Source organism: Ambystoma mexicanum, chromosome 11 (assembly GCF_040938575.1).
Source record: "Ambystoma mexicanum isolate Mex_15411 chromosome 11, UKY_AmexF1_1, whole genome shotgun sequence".
NCBI lineage: Eukaryota > Metazoa > Chordata > Amphibia > Caudata > Ambystomatidae > Ambystoma > Ambystoma mexicanum.
The window spans coordinates 1405133929-1405154788 of NC_090934.1; the positions used below are offsets into that span (position 1 = coordinate 1405133929).

Genomic DNA, 20860 nt, shown 5'->3' on the forward strand with positions numbered 1-20860 from the left:
CAGGCGTGCTCTTTGCTGCATGGACCTGCCTGTGAGCTGATCTTTTCTCAGAGTGTATATATATATCCTCACTTATCCATAATGCACACTAGTTCCCTGAGCAAGGGCTGTCTACATACACTCTCCTTAAAAAAAGAAAAGTTTCAGCATCATTGTAATCAATTAATTATAACGCGCTTAATGGGTTGCTGAGCGGGACCCAGGGATCAAAACTGTGTTGCTTTACGTCCTCTTGCTTCCAAGGGAGCGCGTTGCCCCTGAGCTATCCTCCCGAGACAATTGCCTCCTGCACCATTTCTCTGCTGGGGTGCTCTGCCATTCCTGCCCCAGCTGTGCAGTATCTGACATTGAAGGCTAAGAAAGAACACAGGAAGTCTAACTCATTAGCCAGAAGTCCAACTCTTTCTCATTCTCATTCAGGCCCGGGGGATAGCTCAGGAGCAACGCCGTTTGTCGCATAGTAACACAGGTTCGAATCCCGGGCTCGCACTTAGAAACTGGTCTCCGGTATTCAGCACGTTATAAAAGAATGATTATAATAATTCATCTGGAGTTTCACATCTTGGATGGTGACAAGGCATCAAAAGTTACATTACTGGGCAATGTTGTGTTTAATGCCCCCCTTCCTTCCACAGGCCCTATCATTTCTTGGACTGATGCAGCAGAAAGTAACATATTTCAGTGCGATTTTCCCCCAGAACAGATTTTAGTCATTAACATGTATGCGCGTGAAAGCGCCATGTGGGAGGGCGTTTTATTGCCTGATGAGATGTCGAGCCAGATGCATCATGGGACATGTATAGCCGTTGGATAGCGGCATTAAGACTATTTGTGAGGGACACATCTTCCAGGGGCCTCATTTCGGGGTCCTAGTTTTTTTTTTTTTTTTTTTAATGCAAGCTCCTGGGCTGTGGCCAGCGCCATGTGGCTCTTTGCTTATGCAGTGGCTGGCTTTCTTGTTCAGGCCGCTTAAAAAAATAAATAAAGAACAGGCATTCCACAAGTCTACCACTTTCAGCAGTGACCCTAAATAAGAAAGAATAGGAATAACAAATAATGGGCCTCATTAGGAGTGTGGCGGCCACGGAATGAACAGTGACGGTAAGGGACCGGCACCGTTCATACCGGGCCGCCACATAACGAGTTCTACAGCGGGTCCTGGCTCTTCATGCCTGGTCAGACCGGGACACGTGCAGAGCAGGACCCGCTATCAGACCAGAATGATAACAAACGGCCCGTTAATAACAATTGGCCCCGTTATTAAAGGGCCCGTTGTTAGCATCCTCCCCATTCCCTTTGAGCCCCATAGGGGCTCAAATGGGAATGGGGATGTACCGGGTCCGGGTCCTGTGAATGGGAATTAACGGGCCTGGTAAAGTCGGCATGGACCTGTAATTCCCTATTGTTGGAACCCGGACCCGGTACCTGGTTTGGGGGTAGCCCTGCCAGTAAGAACGGCATGGCTACCTCCAAACTACTAATGAGGCCCAATGTGTCTTTCTGGAATTCTATACAATAATTGCTAGACTCGTTAAAAGTTTATTTCAGGCACACTTCAGGGGGTGAGTCACTGATATAGTCTGTTCTTAAACACTTCAACTCAGCCGTTCATTCTGCTGAGGTTGATAAATGAGTACCAACACAGGTTGGGTGATATTGTATGTATATTTGTTTTATATGGAGAGCTGAAGCTTAAGTGCTATATAATAACACATCATTATCGTTTGGCCTTGGAAGTCTGCTTGCAGTCACAGTAATTTGGTAATATGGGCCTCTACACACTGATATTAATGATACATATGGCGATCCATTCTTGTATGAAATGTACATCACATTATAGTGATATCGTAACCATATTTTTCGTAGTGTACAATGCTATGTGATGCCACTTCCTGTTTTGTTAAGGGGTGAACGGTTGTGTTCCATCGCTTCCTGTGATATCACTTTGGGGTGGGGTCAAAGTGGGGGGAAAGTCCAGAACAGAGGAGAGAACAGAATTATTAGTAGACAAAATATTTAAATAACTAAAAACGATAATCAGTGGTAGTGCAGCCAGCAAGTGGCAAGTGCTAGGTTAGTCAGGGTATATCTGATAAGTGCAGAGGAAAAGGGGAGGGGGGACATGTATGGGTACAGATACAGACTCCAGTGCAAGTGGTGGCCTGTAGGCAGTGCAGGAGGGTGGCAGGGTGAGCAGGTACCTAGGCCCGAAGGACAGAGGATGGTCAGGTGCATGGTGCCGAGAGAGAGAGAACAGATCAGCAAGGGGAAAAGGCAGAGCCAACGAGGAAGGTGTTGAGGAGCTTCTGGAACCAGAGATGGTTCTCCTCAAGTTTCAGTGTGGCAGGGAGGCTGTTCCAAAGAGTGGCCCCAGCCGAAGACAGAGATCTACCCCGGCACGTTTCTTTGAAGCTGGGGGCAGTTTCCCTGCTTGAAAGTTCTTTACAGTGGTATATCGTAGGGAATGGCCTCGTCGAGATTGTGCTCTTTGGTGAAGCCGGGTAGTGGAAATGTCTAAGCGCGCCATGAGTTTTTACCAAACCATTTTTCCCTGAGAATTTGTTTACTGCACATTTTCTGCCATTTTTCCACACAAAATGCAGGAGGGGGCATGCCGCACCCCTTCCCCCACACCACTTGCTTCCCCAATCCCATATTGATTCGTCAAAACCTAACATCTACCCTTTGCTGCAAAGAAATAATAACAAATGTGTGTCAAAAAAATGTTTGATGAAAATTGGTCTGTAAAAATACTGAATGCCACAGGGTTCTGGCAGGATGACTTCCGGTGGCATACAGTCTGTTCTGTTCACATGTGCACACTCCATTTCCATTGCATGTTCTAAAGTGTAAACTCTGACTCCCCCGCAGGTCGAAGGTCAGCTCGTGCGTGCTGGTGACAGACCCCAGGAGTAGGCATGCAGTGCGGCTTCCTCACAAGCTCCCGGGCATGCACTACAGCGCGGACGAGCAGTGCCAGATCTTGTTCGGAAGCAATGCCACTTTCTGCAAGAACATGGAGGTAGGATCTTTGCTACCTTGAGGTGGGACATCAGGGTGAACACTCAACAGATAGCTGTGAACCAAGACCCTGTGATTAGGGATTTCACTGGACTAAGCCATATGCCCTTCTTCCGCCATCGCTTCCTCCTGATACAGATCCAATCAAGTATTATTTTAACAAAGGTTTATCCTCGAATTAGGACAGGTGACCCATGCATCCCTAAGTCTTTGTGGTATAGTTAAAATTAAGTCAATGCAAGCAGACAGGATCAGTAGCATACACCTGCGCCAATTACCACAACTCAATGACCAAGCTCTTTAAAAAGGTTGATCATGTCCAGAATTGTTTGTCTTTGACATTTCTGCCTGGCTCTGATAGCTGTTGGTGACTTTTCTATCAACCTACCTATTGTTTGATTGAATGATTGCATGTTCCCTTGAGTATTGCCATGCACAGTTGCTGCTGAGGTGTCTGCAATGCAATACACCTTGTCTGAAACACTGCAGTTGGGATGATTCTGCTGAAACTTAACAAGAGGAACCATGTTTCCTCAGCCCTGATCGCCCTGCCCTGGCTGTTAGCCCGCCTGCAGTATAAGACATTTTGCGTGGTCAATTTGCAACAATGGAGCAGATTCCATGAAGCCCAGATGCAAATGAGATTGTCCCACAGAGTCCCTAGGATGGGAGCACTCTTCTGTTTCCCCCTACGGTTCAGGGCCTGGCTTCCTTTTCCCATAGCTCGGACACGTTTTGGAATTTAGTCCCATAGGTGCATCACACACCCTGCAAACCTAACCAGCAATCTCTCATCCTTACAGATTTCCTAAAACGCCATGAGGAAACAAAGCGCGCTCTTCAAATCTGCTGTAACACTGCAGGTTCATCAACTTCATTTGTGCTTAGCCATAGAGTTGCCAATTTTGGCACCACTATTATGTATTACTAATTTTAGAAGTCTACGTAAGCCATTTGGAATGATTCGTTTTTAGATATTCAACCATGTCTATTACATGAATTAAATTCATTAATCTTTTATTACACGCTTAACACCGGAGAACAGTCTCTAAGAGCAGGACCAGGATTCAAACCTGTGTTCCTCTGCCTTGACCCTACGCTATCCTCCAGGCGAGGCTGGTGGTGTGTAAACAGGGCTATATGCACATTTCCACAGATCCGTGCAGGGGAGGGGGTTTCCCCTTTGGGGCACCTTTTACTATGAGTACTGATCAATAATGTGACCTTAAAACTACACTAGTGACAGTTTCACTGAACAGTGGGAGTCAAATAGATGTATTGAGTTTGCAGTTTGCATGGACGTCCATAACACAGGAGGAGTCAATAATACTGTGTGGCCAATGGACCTTCCCAGATAACAATGTCACCAACCAAATATCTAAAACAAAGTGATGGTTCTTCTCCACAGAGAGGTCTGCTTGTAAGTCTCTTGGTGTGCCAGATGGTCCCCAACGCTTCCCTTGGGATCCCTTGACCAGGCTTTGTTTTGGGGAACCCTAAAAAAATAACTGTTTGGCTATTTCAGTTTTATGGTCAATGCACCCCACATTGTCTTCTTCCTACTTTATGGCTCTCCTATGCACCTTAATCTTATAGGAGACTTCAGTAATCTAGTTACCATCTTCCGGTGTCTTCAAACCTAACAGGGAGTCTCTGAACCGAAACTGGCATCAGGTAGTGCACTCGGGTAGCCCATGGGCTTATCCAATGGATTACAGCACTCTCAGTTGGTCAGCATCCCATTTCACTGGTATTTATTTCTCTGAGAGTATCAAGGCGACACCTTCCATCACACGGTGTACTTGGATGGACAATGCACCACTTTAGTTGCCTTACTAGATAGGAAGTAAGAGGTCTACAACTTCAAGGTATGTCAGTGTACTCACTAGGGAGTAGCAGCACACTGGTCTTGTCAATGCACAACCTTGCGTAACCTGCTGGGTAGTATCAGGTCTACAGCTCCTATTAAGCAGTACATTTGTCTCATCAGCCTGCCACCGCACTTGGCATACTCATTAGGGCATAACAGTATACTTGTCTTGTCAGCGTACCACTTCTTTTTGGCTTAACTTGTTGGGGAGTTACAGCCTACAACTCCCATTAACCATCACTTGCTTGGCCAATGTACCAAGTCAGTATACAGATTGCCTGTGGATATTTTATCCGTGCTGGCAATTTATGCAAACGCTCAGGTTCTTGCCATTGCTCTTGGTTGCCGCTTTGGTCTTTGGATTGTGTTAATCTCACTGGCGATAGATATGCAGTGGCCCACACCGGCTGTGTGTCTGGACTCCGTTGGCTGCTACTTATGGTAGTGTGCCCCCATTTGTAGGTATTCTCCAGCCAGAGATTCCGGAATCTTTCTCTCATATGACTCACTATTCCGCTTGAAGCCCTCCACTCCGGAGGCATCTTCACTCCTTGCTTCTAGCAACTTAGTTCAGTGGTTCCCGGCTGGCACAGCTAGCATCTCTCTTAATCTGGTAGGTTCCTTTCTCCCTTGGCTGGGTCTCTGCCTCTGGTTGTGCTCTTGCAGGATCCTTTTGGACATCCAATTCCATTTCTCTCTGTATCATACGGCCGCACATCTCTCATGTTTCCAACACTTTTCCCTCTGTCACAGATAGCCTCAATAACTCCACAACTCCATGATGTAATTTCGAGAATGTATTTGACATTTGTATAACTTGGTCAAGACTGGATTGCAGTGCCCTTTCCAGTAATGTGGATGTGACGGAAGCGGCCAGACTCTCGTTCAGTGTCCGAGCTTCTGCTCCCGGAGATTCCCGCTGCTGGTTCGGTGTCCGACCTTCTACTCCTGGAGCTTCTCATTGTGCATGAAGTGCGAGGCTGCAAGGCATGGTGCAACAGACAGTGGTACCAACGTCACAGGCATCCCCGGCACAATTGGCGGGCACTCCCACACCCCACCTCTAGGGTGGTATTGGCTCCGACATATGCTCTGGTAAGCCACCTAATCAAGGTTAGGAGCGGGTCTGTGCCCCCCTGATTGGCACACCACCCATCTGGTAAGCGGGGGTATCCTCGATGTGCCCACTCCCTCACAATGGCATCTAATAATAGGGTCACACAGCCCTCCCTCTCTGATAGTTTGTACCTTGACCTCCCATCGGATGTTTCCTCCACCCAAAAGGATGTCTGCTCACCCACATTTTAGAACCTGTGGAAGGATCCCACAAAATGCATATTTGTTGCATCTTGTTCTGTGTTTCAAAATGGGATTATGCATAGGAACTCACTGACTATCTTGAACTATCTTGAACTACATCAGATTTTCAAACAGTATTTTAAGTGCCAAGGACGAGTATACTCATCCTTTTTGCATAGACTTGCATAATAGCCTCGCACTTAAGGGGTTAAAAGAGGAGGTGGACAAAGGGGTGGCATCTTTAGCCAACACTTTATTAAACTTATAGAAAAAAGGCCTATTTGTCGCTATGATAAGAGGGACGGAGGGGGGTTCCCTGCCTAACAGAAATCTAACCATGTAATCGTCAGCGGTGTTGTCCAAAAACAAACCTACACTGACCCTACCACTAGGGGTCCAGGAGAATGACTTGCTTCTCCTGGACAGGCTTACTCAGCCTTAGTAACGTATCTTGATATAGTTTCTTGTGATATTCTTAATAAATGGGGGCTCTTCCAGTCTCTCTTAAATGTTCAATGATTCTTATGTCTAAATGTTCTTTTTTTCACATGGTCAGGACCTTACTCTTTTCCCCACTGGGTTCCTGTTAGTGTTTCTTTCCTGTTACTGGGATGAGTACCACAAACCTTGTAGCCCTCTTGATTGACTTTAGCTATTTCGCTACCACTGGGATGTGGGAGATGTCGCCCACAGTACACTTGATTTCCTTTACTGGTGTTCCAGTTACTGAGACGAGGGATATGATTCCCGAACTCCTCTTGAATAGCTTCAATGTTTTCCCAATTACTGAGACAAGGCAGATGGCTCCCATAGTATTCTTGACTTGCTTCAATGTTTGTCCAATTACTGATACGAGGGAGATAACTCCAGAAGTCTTCTTGATTTTCACTATTGCCTTCTCTATGCTCCTGTCCCGTACCGGGTCTCCCGCTGCTCCCATTACATTTGTCTTGATGAGTTTGTGTCACTGGTTCTTCCTGGGGTCGCAGGCTTCCTCTGTGCTGGTAAACGCTTCCAGTGTTTCTCTCTCCGTCTTTTGGTGCTTCTCGCCTACTCCGCAGAGCTCTCAGCTCAGCCTTCTTGGTGTTGTTTGATGACCGCATGGTGCACCTCCCCAGGTCACAAGACCATCTGGATCTTCCAGTTATTCATGTGAGTCGGCTCGCTGCCGGCTCCTGGACTGCCTGTGCTTTGACATGTCCTCTCAACCAAGGACCAGCCTGCTTCCGTCGAGTTTGAACTTCCTGGGCTAGAACCTGCTCGTCATTGGCTTCCCCCTTCTGCAAGTCCTTCTTAAATTTATATACTATCTGGCTGAGTCCCCCCAAGCAGAGGATCGTTGTCCTTCCTCAGTCTCCATGCAGTATTCTTCATGACTCCATGGTTCCAACTCTTCCCAGTGATTTGTGTTTCCAATGGAGGCGTGATCCTTATTACTCCGTCATTCTTCTTATTCTTCCTAGTATGAGTGGATTCCAAACTGTTTGCACTCTTCATGTTTCCTTCACACTTCCTCTTCTCAGTGGTTGTGGTTTTTAATGTGGTAAGGGAAGAGGGGTTATAGTAGCAAACAGTGGTCTGTTCAGGTTGGAGTTCTTGAGAAAGTGAGCTGTTGTATGTGTGTGCATAGCCTTGTCTGACTTCCCTCAGCTGTTTTATGTGTACGCATATCCTTGTCTGACTTCCCTCAGCTATTGTCTGTGCATGCATACCATTGCCTGACTTCCCTCAGCTGTTGTATGTTTGTGTATAGCCTTGCCTGACTTCCCTCAGCTGTTGTATGTGTGTGCATAGCATTGCTGACTTCCCTCGGCTGTTGCATGTGTACGCATATACATGCCCGACTTCCCTCAGCTATTGTATGTGTATGCATACACTTACCTGACTTCCCTCAGCTGTTGTATGTTTGTGCATGCCCTTTGCCTGACTTCCTTCAGCTGTTGTATGTGTGTGCATAGTCTTGCCTGACTTCCCTCAGCTGTTGTATGTGTGTGCATACCCTTGCCTGACTTCCCTCAGCTGTTGTATGTTTGTGCATGCCCTTTACCTGACTTCCCTCAGCTGTTGTATGTGTGTGCATAGTCTTGCCTGACTTCCCTCAGCTGTTGTGTGTGCATACCCTTGCCTGACTTCCCTCAGCTGTTGTATGTTTGTGCATGCCCTTTGCCTGACTTCCCTCAGCTGTTGTATGTGTGTGCATAGTCTTGCCTGACTTCCCTCAGCTGTTGTATATGTATGCATACCTTTGCCTGAATTCCCTCAGCTGTTATATGTGTGTGCATAGCCTTGCCTGACTTCCCTCAGCTGTTGTATGTATACGCATAACCTTTCCTGGCTTTCTTCAGCTGTTGTATGTGTGTGCATACCCTTGCCTGACTTCCCTCAGCTGTTGTATGTGTATGCATATCCTTGCCTGAATTCCCTCAGCTGTTGTATGTGTATGTATAGCTTTGCCTGACTTTCCTGAACTGTTGTATGTGTGTGCATAGCCTTGTCTGACTTCCCTCAGCTGTTTTATGTGTACGCATATCCTTGTCTGACTTCCCTCAGCTATTTTATGTGTGTGCAGAGCATTGCCTGACTTCCCTCGGCTGTTGTATATGTACGCATATACTTGCCCGACTTCCCTCAGCTATTGTATGTGTATGCATACCCTTGCCTGACTTCCCTCAGCTGTTGTATGTGTGTGCATACCATTTCCTGACTTCCCTCAGCTGTTGTATGTTTGTGCATGCCCTTTGCCTGACTTCCCTCAGCTGTTGTATGTGTGTGCATAGTCTTGCCTGACTTCCCTCAGCTGTTGTATGTGTGTGCATACCCTTGCCTGACTTCGCTCAGCTGTTGTATGTTTGTGCATGCCCTTTGCCTGACTTCCCTCAGCTGTTGTATGTGTGTGTGCATAGTCTTGCCTGACTTCCCTCAGCTGTTGTATGTGTGTGCATACCCTTGCCTGACTTCGCTCAGCTGTTGTATGTTTGTGCATGCCCTTTGACTGACTTCCCTCAGCTGTTGTATGTGTGTGCATAGTCTTGCCTGACTTCCCTCAGCTGTCGTATGTGTGTGCATACCCTTGCCTGACTTCGCTCAGCTGTTGTATGTTTGTGCATGCCCTTTGACTGACTTCCCTCGGCTGTTGTATGTGTGTGTGCATAGTCTTGCCTGACTTCCCTCAGCTGTTGTATGTGTGTGCATACCCTTGCCTGACTTCCCTCAGCTGTTGTATGTTTGTGCATGCCCTTTACCTGACTTCCCTCAGCTGTTGTATGTGTGTGCATAGTCTTGCCTGACTTCCCTCAGCTGTCGTATGTGTGTGCATACCCTTGCCTGAATTCCCTCAGCTGCTCATAAAGAGGTCTTTACAGGTGAAGCTGCCCAGGCCTGGTTCTCCTCTGCTCATGTCCCATGTCTTCCTGATTCATATGGATTTTTCTACTATTTGGCTCTTCATTGGCCCTAATGTTTCCATTGTGAACATGAGCAGAGTATTTCCAGTATCTCATTGAGGCAGTCATGGTAAACTCAACGGATCGTGTAAAAGACAGTTACGCGCATACATTCTATCAATAAATACAAAAAAACCTGAATAGGGTGTTTAGAACATAGTTTAAAACTGTTCACAGGTTAAAAATGGTCTTGTCAGGGAATTTGACAGAATATGGGGGTCATTACAAGGTGGGCGGTAAGGGATACTGGGCACCGGTAAGGAGACCGGTGCCGGTAATCCCTTACTGTCCTATTCCAAGGTCCCTTGTCGGGGACCGTAAGGAACGTGTGGTCTGACCACACGTCCCTTACGGGTCCCGCTAAGGGACCAGGGCGCTAATAACAGGCTTGCAAGTTGCAAGCCCGTAATTAGCACCCTTCCCATTCCCATTGAGCCCTATGGGGGCTCAAATGGGAATGGGGAATGGTCTGTTCAATGGGGATTTACCGGTCCCGCCAAGGTCGGACTACACCGGTAAATACGCATTGAATGAGACCGGACACGGGCACGGTATGGGAGGCAGCCATGGAGCTAATAGGTCCATGGCTACCACCCATCTCATAATGAGGCCCTATGTCTTGAAGCGGAATTGGAACTTCAGAGTAAACTGTTCGAAATCAACTCAAGGCTTATGGCCTCTCCAGCTGTTCAGTGCTAACTGCACGGTTGGCCTCGGGATAGTTTTGTTTTATTAAAATAAATAAAACTGCAGTCACTGAAAGGTCGGTTTGCTGTTATAGAACATAGTGCTTGTTCGGTTTTCCATCTTCCAAGATTTTTTCTTCTGACTGTGTTATTATCTTAACTAGAATGTGCATGTGTAAGTGCAAAGGCACACAGCACAATGTTGCCTGGAAGGCAATAAATGCAATTCTGTTACTTCTAAGAAGATGCTGTTTGAACCTCAAGTACACTTTTGGGCTCTGTTGCCTCTGAGAAACCAAAAGGTGTCTCGCACACTAGTCTTCGGGGACTTGTCATCCACGTGGCCAGGCCATGGCTACCGCTTTTGGATCCAGTTCCTGGGGGTGGACCAGTGCGGGAGGATCACCTGGGTGAGGGGTCTTCCGGGCGTTGGGGTGAGGCAGCCGATGGTGAGACGCAGTTTTCCCCCTTTTCTGGTACATTCAACCCCTCCTATTTTGTAGGATCCCATGTCCCAACACCTCCCGCCCCCTTTCTACACAAACACTAGACCGAGGAAGAGGGCGACTAAGAGTAACAAGACAAACTATTATAATAATAATAATAATAATAATAATAATAATAATAATAATTATAATAAATAGGCATTTATATAGCGCTATGAACCCTCAGGTATCTGAGCGCTGCTTATTATTACCCACGGTGTGTGGTGCTCATTTATCGACCTCGGAAGGATGAAAGGCTGAGTTTGGCCCCGCCGGGATTCCAACCTCCGTTAACAGGCTCTGCACGGATGCCAAAGCGAGCGCTCTACTCGCTGTGCCACTTGACCGTCTATTTTACATTTATATACGATTATACATCTTACTGGACATGTCCCATTAATCAGGTCAGGCAAAGTCAGGCACTTGACTTTAAGTGCATACACCCGATTCCAATTAGCACTCCTCACACTGATAAAAGGCAGAATCTAGAGACACTCTCTGAGCAAGGTGGAACACGAGTATGAGCAGAACCTCCGGTCTGAAGGTGAACCTACTGGAGCAGAGCCGCGGACCAAGGGATGAGAGCAGTGGGTCAAAAATCCCAAAAGTTCCCTACAGGAGGTCTTTGCCTCCACAGGGCTGCAAAAGACATGTGGAGAAGGCCATATCCCCATATAGAAGATTGCATTGTGTTTCAAGGACGCCAGCGACCCACCAGGGTGAATGGCAGAGTTGGGGAGGCGAGGCCAAGCCTTTGGTACTAACCTTGACTTGTGAATTGGAAATTGAAAAGGCAAGAAAGAACCGCACACTGCCAGTGAGTTTTGCAAGCGACATGAGAGACTGGTGTGTGCTAAGAAAGATTGAAGGCTGCACACGTTTGGATGAGACGTGAGAAAAGGCAGACCTGTGAATGAACTTTAAAGTAAGGACAGCTGTGGAATCAGTAATACTAAGTAACAGTGGTCTGGCGAAAGGTAGCCCACTCGAAAGTCTCTGTATAATGTGCATTGTTTGTAGCGATAAAAGTTAATGAACTATAAAAGCGAAAGTGAACAAAGTTAACCCAGCGAGAAGGGGAGAGGAAAAGCTGAACATTGAATTCTGAGTCGAAGTGATTTTGTGGTGGTCTGTAAAGGAAAACCTCACATTCAAAAGTCTTCGACATCACAAATGCGGTTTGAGCCCGACTGATGGAAACCAGAAGTGTAAAAAGCTTGGGGAAGGGAGCCCTGGCAAGTGTTGAAGAGTGAAATATCTGAGCCCTGCCGTGGGGGACAAACGTTGAACTGTGAAAGGTCTGAGCCCTGCAGGGGGGACAGATGTTGAACATTTGTTTTTGAAGAGGTCTGAGCCCGACAGAGGGGGACCGTTGTGAACATTTTGGTTAGTTGTTTGGGAAAGACCAGAACAAGAGCCTTTAACGTGGAAGGTCAGATGGGCCTTTATCCACATTCCGAACTGTTTTAGTGTTAAAGCCTGAGCCAGAGTGTGTCATCCTGCCTATAGAGACTGCCTTATTCCGTGCTGCCTAAACGTGGGGAGGAGAGCTGATTCAGCCACATTTATTCTTTGTCGAACACTGATTTTCCTTTTATATACATACCTCCTTTACGCACTTTTTTGTACAAGGGATAGGGTAGGCATTAGGTTTTGTTATCTTAGGCCATTTTGATTTGACAGGCACAACTTAGACTGTTTACTTTATTATTTGATGGTAGAGACAACGTCAATCCTAGTTATAGGGCAAAGCAGAAGTGTTTTCAAACCCCAGGAAGTTAATAAATGTTTTACAAATGGTATCCTTTGTGTCAGTGTCATACTTGTGATACCATGCCTTCCCTACACTCCCCACACTTGCCCTTTTGGGCTCTGTCTTCCTGCACTAGCCTGGCTGGGCCTGCTCCCTGGAGCCATTGCAGCCCTGTTCCACACACTTAACACATGGACCTTCTGCCCCTGCACTCTCGTCTCCCTGGGCTCTGTCAACCTGAGTCCCCTGGCAATCGATTAACCCTCCGGCACCCCCATCCCCTCTTGCCTGCACTTCTGTTTACTGAACTTGCACAATCCGAATATCACAAGGCCTAGACGTCTGGTTTTTGTTTTGTCATCCCTGTCCCCCTCCTTGTCTTGTTGCGCCAAACAGGTCGCCCCCTGTTCTTCCAGAATTATTAAGGACAACATCTGTTCCGTTTCCCTTGCCCTTGCCCTTGCACTTGTTGATTTCTGCAATCACTCTCTTGCCACTGGGACTTTGCCCTCTTCCCTCAAGCACTCTCTTGAGCACCCCATCCTGAAAAAACCTCCTGCTGACCCCTCGTGCCCGGCTAACTACCACCCCACCTCTATCACTGCTTTTTTTGGGAAACTCTTGGAGAAGCTGGTCTTCCCCCAACTGACCCAGCATACTGAGATCGTTGGTTGTCTACACAACCATCAATCTGGATTCCGAGCATCCAGAGGCACGTAAACTGCTCTTCTGAACACCCATGAAGAATTGCTTGCATCTCTTGACTCTAACTCTTCAGCTGTTCTCATTCTAATGGATCTCTCCTCTGCATTTGATACGGTCAACATCCTCATAAAACAGCTCCACAATACCCTTAGTATCTACGAGCGGGCACTGGACTGGTGGATCACCTTCCACACTGGCGTCCCTCCCAGGTTTCCCTTGGCTCTTTCTCCTCTCTCACCTCTATCTCCACCTGTGGCGTTCCCCAGGGCTCCGACCTATCTCCCTTTAACATCTCTCTTGCACCACCTGCACACCTAAATTCCACTTTCTCCCTTTCCTTCCAGTGTTAAGCAGATGACAAACAGCTCGTCTTCAAACTTCCCTCTGATCCTCTCCTTACTTCCTCCATCATTCCTGACGGCCTATCTGCCATCCAGTCCTGCTGTGCCTCCAATGATCTCTGCCTCAACACCAGCAAGACTGAGATCCTTCCCACTGGGACTCCTGCTCCCTCTTCATTCCCTTCACTCTTGTCACCCTCTATGGGCTCTCCCCTTCTCCTTCATCTGAAGCCAGAAACCTTGGCGACTCCTCTCTTTCCTTCCTCCCTCACATCCAGGACCTTGCCAAGAAAGGCCACTTTCACTTTCCACCTCCTCAAAGGAATCCTTCTTTGCCTCACTTTCCCCCAGAAGCTCAATGTCTCTAGAGCTATGGTACTCACTAGGACGGATTACTGCAACAGCCTCTTCCTTAATCTACTGTCTTCCTCTCTACGTCCCATTCAACATATCCAGAATAGGGCTGCAAGACTTATCATTGGCCTCAAGCAAAGGGCCCGCATCTCTCCAGTCCTAAAATCTCTCCACTGGCTCCTGGCTGCTACAAGGATCAAATTCAAATCCCTCTGCATCATCCATAAGGCTGTCTGGGGCCGAGGACCACGCTATCTACAACTGGCTCTCACCAAATACTACTCTCCCTCCAGATCTCTATGCTCTTCCAGTGCCAACTCTCTGCATGTCAAGCGCTTCTCTAAACAGTGAGCTGGTGGGCAATCTCTTTCCTGGCCAGGCTCCCTCCTCTGGAACAGCCTCCCTCTTTCTTTCTGTCTTGAGCCCGATCTCCTCAGGTTCCAGAAGCTCCTCAAGACTTTCCTTTTCACCTCCTGCTTCCCCCTTTCCCTCCCTTCCTAAACCCCATAGTTGTTGAGATTGGTGAACAGGGCCCTTATGTGCCCTTTTGGGTCCTGGCCTTACCCCCACCAATTGCCTTCAGGCTCTGCCCACTCCCAACACTTGCCTTTGAGCACCCACTGGCCTGTGCTATCTCACAGGCCTCCACTTATTGTATTGGCAGTGGACCACTCTTCCCAAGTGATTTCTGCCTGGCACTTAACAGCTGCTTGAAAACTTACTCCCTAGCACTTCCCTTTGTGTAACGTCTAGCGCTTACCCCGCTGCCTCAAATGCTCACAAATGCCAGTAGCACCTCTCATTTCTTTCCCTTCATTATTATATTTGCCTTTCATTCCCAGGTTCCCTCCACGTTGCCCTGTGGGCGCTTTGAAACACAATTTACATGATGATTACGTGACTTAAAAATGCACAATAAATAAATAATTAAAAACATTGGGCCCGATTCATGCAATATTTGCCCGGTTCTCATTGAATTTGCACTGCTGAAAAGTGACTTTGCACTGCCAGCACAAACCCTGATTCATTGAACTGTGCAGTGTATTGTTCCATGAATCCAGTGGTCGAAGTGGGCAGGAGCGGATGGGAGCAGTGCGCCTCTCCTTTTTAAAATTCAATTTCACTGTTCCCATACTTTTATTTTAAAAAGAAACCATTCTGGAATGGTTTCGTTTCAAAATAAAAGTGTAGGAAGAAGTTGAAACTTAAACTTTCGGCCCTACACGGCACAGTCCCTTATACAGCAGGCGCATTGGGTTAGAGGTTTGTATTGCCCGTGGGAGGGGGCATGGCGATGGTATTTGAGGAGAGCGGGGGCCAGCAGGGAACATAGTTCCACTACTTCTTTTCATAAACTTTGACCACTGCATGAATCAGGGTTTGTGTAAGCAGTGCAAAGTCACTTTTCAGCAGTGCAAAGTCACTTTTCAGCGGTGCAAATTCACTTTGAACCGGGCAAATATCCCATAAATCGGGCCCATTGTGTATAGGTGCAGTATAAAAACTCAATACATAAAAATAAATAAATTGCACTTAAGCTATTTGAACATGTAAAGCACTTGCCTTTGGGCCTCCACGAAATGAGGCTGTCGCCCTGTGGCTTTGTATTATGTATGAGAGGGTCAGCATTTAGCATTCCTAGCTATAGGCTGTGCAAAGTTTATGCACTGTTTCTTATCTGATAGGTTTCTTATAACGCGCTTAATACCCAGAGGTTCCTAAGCGTGGACCCTGGGATCGAACCTGTGGTGCTCCGTGTCGTCTTGCGTCCAAGGCGAGCATGTTGCCCCTGAGCTATCCTCCCGAGACAAAGTGCCATGTCTCTACCTGGTATCTGTGGATTTGGGGTATCACAACTGCCAGGTGCTGCCACCTGCCGTATGATACTAAGCCTTGTGGAGGTACAGGGTAGATCCCTGGACCAATCCCCAGGACTATGGAAGAGGATTGTTGCAGGCATTACACTCCCCATTCCCCTGCTACTTCAAGAAGTCCTCATTTGTTAGGAAGCTGTGGCCCCTGCAGGCTTGTGAGTTTTGGTCCTTCATCGTGGCTGCCGAAATAATAAGTGTACTTGAGAGCCTTATTAATGTGAATAAGTCTTGTGGCAACTAAAAGGAGTTGTCTGCAGGAAGGCTAGGCTAACTGTCTGCCTGTCTGCAGGAAAGTGACCATAGACGGTCTGCTTGGTGATAAACTAAAAGCACAGGAGAGATACAAAATGGAGGATGAGCCTAAAGAAGACTCGTGGCCTCATTCCGAGGTGGGCGGTAAGGGATACCAGGCACCGGTAAGGAGACCTGTGCCAGTAATCCCTTACTGCCCAATTCCGAGGTCCCTTAGAGGGAACCGTAAAGGACATGTGGTCTGACCACACGTCCTTTAGGGGTCCCGCTAAGGGACCAGGGCGCTAATAACGGGCCTGCTATTCGCGGGCCCGTTATTAGCGCCTTCCCATTGAGCCCTATGGGGGCTCGAATGGGAATGGGGAATGGTTTGGTGAATGGGGATTTACCGGGTCCTCCAGGGTCGGAATGGCCCGGTAAGTACCTATTCAACCAGACTGGTGCTGGACCTGGTATTGGAGGCAGCCACTCCGCAAATAGCGCCATGGCTACCTCCAATCTCGTAATGAGGCCCTCGGTCTGTGTATCTACTCAGCGAAGCATTAATAAACTGTACACATCTGAGTGAAGTCCCTGATCCCTGGTGCACCAATCTGTAGGCAACCCTCATTACCCCCCTTCAGATGCAAATTCTCCCAGATAAGATTACCATGGGGGTATGGCCGGGCCCAATAGCGTTACAGTCGACTGGGCGCAGGTTGCAGGCTGTGAAGGATTGGGAGCAAGTGAATGAGGAGGCTGGAGCCAGAGCGAGGTGGAGGAAAGAGTCTGGAGGAAGAAATAAGGACAAAGATGAGGAGAGATGGAAAAAGGCATTGGAAAGGAGGTTAGAGGGGTAGATAAGCATGTTGCTGAGAACTCCTGGAGAAGGAAGGAGAACTAAAAAGACAGTCGGAAAGAAAGCGAGGGAGGGAGGGAGGAAGAGAGAGAGAGAGAGAGAGAGAGAGAGAGAGAGAGTGAGAGAGAGAATATCAAGGAGAGCGTTTGAGAGAGTTCAGAGGGAGACTGGTGGAAATATCGAGGAGAGTGATGTAGGGAGAGCGACTGCAGGAAATATCAAAGATGAGGTTGAAGAGAGAGAGAGACACACACACAGAGGACACTGTTGAGGAAGGTGCACGGAGAGAGTAAGCGTGAAGGCTGAGGGAAGTATTCAAGAGAATGAGGGAAAGAAACCACAAAGAGAAGGATATAAGATCCAAGAAGAAAGTGAGAGGTGCTGAGAAGCAGAGAGTGATTTTGATGGCAAGCCCGATATCATAAAAGGTTGTGGCTGGCAGGTACACGCTTGTGGCAGAGTCTTGAGGGAGTGGCAGTCTATTGCAACTCATTGACCAGTGTGGCGGGGGGGGGGGGTAAGGGGGAGCAGATCAGTGTGGGACAAAGAATGTCCCAGGGAAGTAGAGTTTGAGCTGGGAGGCCAGCGCAGGCTACTAACACCTTGCTGGCTATCCTGGGGCTTTGACTGTTCCCATTTGGCCATAGCCTCCACCCTCCACCTGGTGTAGAGAGCAGGTGCATACGACCCTAAGGCCCAGGAGCAGTGGGGTTTACACAAGACAAGGATAAAACGAAGCGTATCAGAAATCATTGAACAAGGGGACAACAAACAAGGGTGGTGTCACCTAAAAGCCCAGGACAGCCAGTGACTGTACATTGGCCATCTACCCGGCGAGGAGTGCTGGATTGGGATTTACAAATGAAAGACTATCACCAGGAGTGGCGGGGTCGGTGGACTACTGAATTGTGCTTGAGAGAGGTGGAGTGTTGATCCCTGTAGAAGGAACTGTGCAGGTTTCGACTTTTACAATGTGAAATGTTCTAAATTTCAGGTGTAACTTGATATAAAGCAACGTTCAGATTCTTGAATTTAGTGTAATGCACATGGACGTACCTGCTGCCCACGTGCCTGCCAGCAAGCTGAATGGGCACCACCAGTTTTGTTTGTGCTCTAGGTCAATAACTCTGTTAGTCCATGTGGCTCAGTGTGTGGCCTGGTAATTGCCTACTCCCAACATATCTGCCAGGGGAGATTTGAAAGTGTTGTGATGTTTAAAACATTTCTTTGTAGTGGTGGCAATGCTTCTTCCCAGCATTGGGTATGGAGATGATGGCAGGGCTAAAGTGCCACCCAAGTCTAACACATGCAAGGATGGCACAAGAATGAGAGCGGTTGCCTCAGAGAAAGGTGTGAAGTGTTCAGTGTTCACAGTAGTGGCCCCTGTGGCAGCCGAACAGGCGGTGGGCACCACGATCCATGGGCTCCATGGCCCTAGTGCATGATACACTTCCGCGAGCATCTGCTGCAATGGAAGGAGGTACCAGAGACCTATCAGTCACTACACCATGGTCACTCCTCTACCAGACTGCCTTCACCCATCAATGCATGATGACTGGCCTATGAATTGATCTTCTCTAGCGAGATCTCCTTGGCTTAGAAGTATGCACGATGACTGGCCTATGAGTTGATTTTCTCTAGGTACATTTCCTTGGCTTAGTAGAATGCACGATGACTGGCCTGTGAGTTGATCTTCTGTAGAGATATCTCCTTGGCTTAGTACCCCCTTCCAGCCTACTTCTGCAGGAGTCTGTCCTGATAAATTCTGGTTTCACCATCACCGTCTTGTGGCCAATGCTGGATTTGACTTTTATGGACTTCTTTCATTCACAGTGCATCACCCTTTCTCAACTTTCATGCTGGATTTCCTTTGCATCTTGTACTCATGGTGGCCCTGAATCGTGCTGTTCCCATCTTAATCTTTTATCCTGGCTTGCAACATTATGTGTTACTACTGACTTCTGCAATTGTATTCACTCTCCCCTCTTGCTTCTCCACTCTTTTGACTGCTTACTCTCTGTTCTCTCCTCCTTTCCTTTCTCCCTTTTCCTATCTCCTCCCCTTACATTCTTCTATACACTTACTCTCACAGAATTGTCCCTGGACCTAGTATAATAGAAACCTTGTCTGTCTCCTCCCCACCCCCTCCAGCACTATCTGAAATGTCGTCAGGCCTAGTATGATATTCGCTTGTTTTGTTCCTCCCCTACCTTTCTGCACCCCGCTCCCTCACCTCTTGTTTTTGTCCAGCTTTTCCATAAATGTCATCAGGCCTAGTATGGTAGTCGCCTGTCTGTTTCCATTTATTTCCCGCTCTCCCCCTCCCTTCCTTATCTCTGTCTTAGCTCTTGCACTATCTGAAATGTCTTCAGGCCGAGTACGATAGTTAATTTCACATCCTTACTGTTCATGGCCTGTAAGAATGTCATTGTATTTTCCTTTGTTCCCTCCCTTGCCTTGAAGTGCTTTGAAACACACTGTGTGTAGGCGTTATATAAATAAACTATCATATCATATCATACCATGCATGCACAATGACTGGCCTGTGAGTTGATCTTTTCTAGAGATATCTCCTTGGCTTAGTAGTATGCACGGTGACTGGCCTATGAGTTGATCTTGTCTAGGGACATCTCCTTGGCTTAGTAGTATGCACAATGACTGGCTTATGAGTTGATCTTCTCTAGAGACATCTCCTTGGCTTAGAAGTATGCATGATGACTGGCCTATGAGTTTATCATCTCTAGGGACATATGCTTGGCTTAGTAGTATGCACGATGACTGGCTTATGAGTCGATCTTCTCTAGGGACATTTCCTTGGCTTAGAAGTATGCATGATGGCTGGCCTATGCATTGATCTTCTCTAGCGACATCTCCTTGGCTTAGTAGTATGCATGATGGCTGGCCTATGAGTTGATGTTCTCTAGGGACATCTCCTTGGCTTATTATTATGCATGATGACTGGCCTATGAGTTGATCTTCTCTACGACATCTCCTTGGCTTAGTTTTATGCATGATGAGTGGCATATGAGTTGATCTTCGCTAAGGACATCTCCTTAGCCTAGTAATATGCATGATGAGTGGCATATGAGTTGATCTTCTCTATGGACATCTCCTTGGCTTAGTAGTATGCGTGACGACTGGCCTATGAGTTGATCTTCTCTATGGACATCTCCTTGGCTTAGAAGTATGCATGATGACTGGCCTATGAGTTTCTCTTCTCTAGGGACATCTCCTTGGCTTAGTAGTATGCATGATGACTGGCCTATGAGTTGAACTTCTATAGGGACATCTCCTTGGCTCAGTAGTATGCATGATGACTGGCATATGAGTTGATTTTCTCTAGGGACATCTCCTTGGCTTAGTAGTATGCATGATGACTGGCCTATGAGTTGATCTTCTCTAGGGACATCTCCTTGGCTTAGTTGTATGCATGATGACTGGCCTATGAGTTGATCTTCTCTAAGGACATCTCCTTGGCTTACTATTATGCATGATGACTGGCCTATGAGTTGATCTTCTCTATGGACATCTCCTTGGCCTAGTAATATGCATGATGACTGGCCTATGAGTTGATTTTCTCCAGGGTCATCTCCTTGGCTTAGTAGTATGCATGATGACTGGCCTATGAGTTAATCTTCTCTATGGGCATCTCCTTGGTTTAGTAGTATGCATGATGAGTGGCATATGAGTTGATCTTCTCTAGTGACATCTCCTTGGCTTAGTAGCATGCATGACGACTGGCCTATGAGTTGATCTTCTCTATGGACATCTCCTTGGCTTAGAAGTATGCATAATGACTGGCCTATGAGTTTCTCTTCTCTAGGGACATCTCCTTGGCTTAGTAGTATGCATGATGACTGGCCTATGAGTTGAACTTCTCTAGGGACATCTCCTTGGCTTAGTAGTATGCATGATGACTGGCATATGAGTTGACCTTCT

The 20860-nt window shown here is 47.3% G+C and overlaps 1 protein-coding gene across 3 annotated transcripts in view; it reads left to right on the top strand.

Annotated features, from left to right (window-relative positions):
* The window catches only part of ADAMTS17 (ADAM metallopeptidase with thrombospondin type 1 motif 17), a 1111828-nt gene that overhangs the window by 606195 nt on the left and 484773 nt on the right, over positions 1 to 20860 (top strand). For all 3 annotated transcript variants that reach the window (XM_069625034.1, XM_069625036.1, XM_069625035.1), the window contains exon 10: positions 2872 to 3022. In XM_069625034.1, the coding sequence (XP_069481135.1) occupies positions 2872 to 3022 (151 nt within the window). The remainder of the gene's footprint in view (positions 1 to 2871; positions 3023 to 20860) is intronic.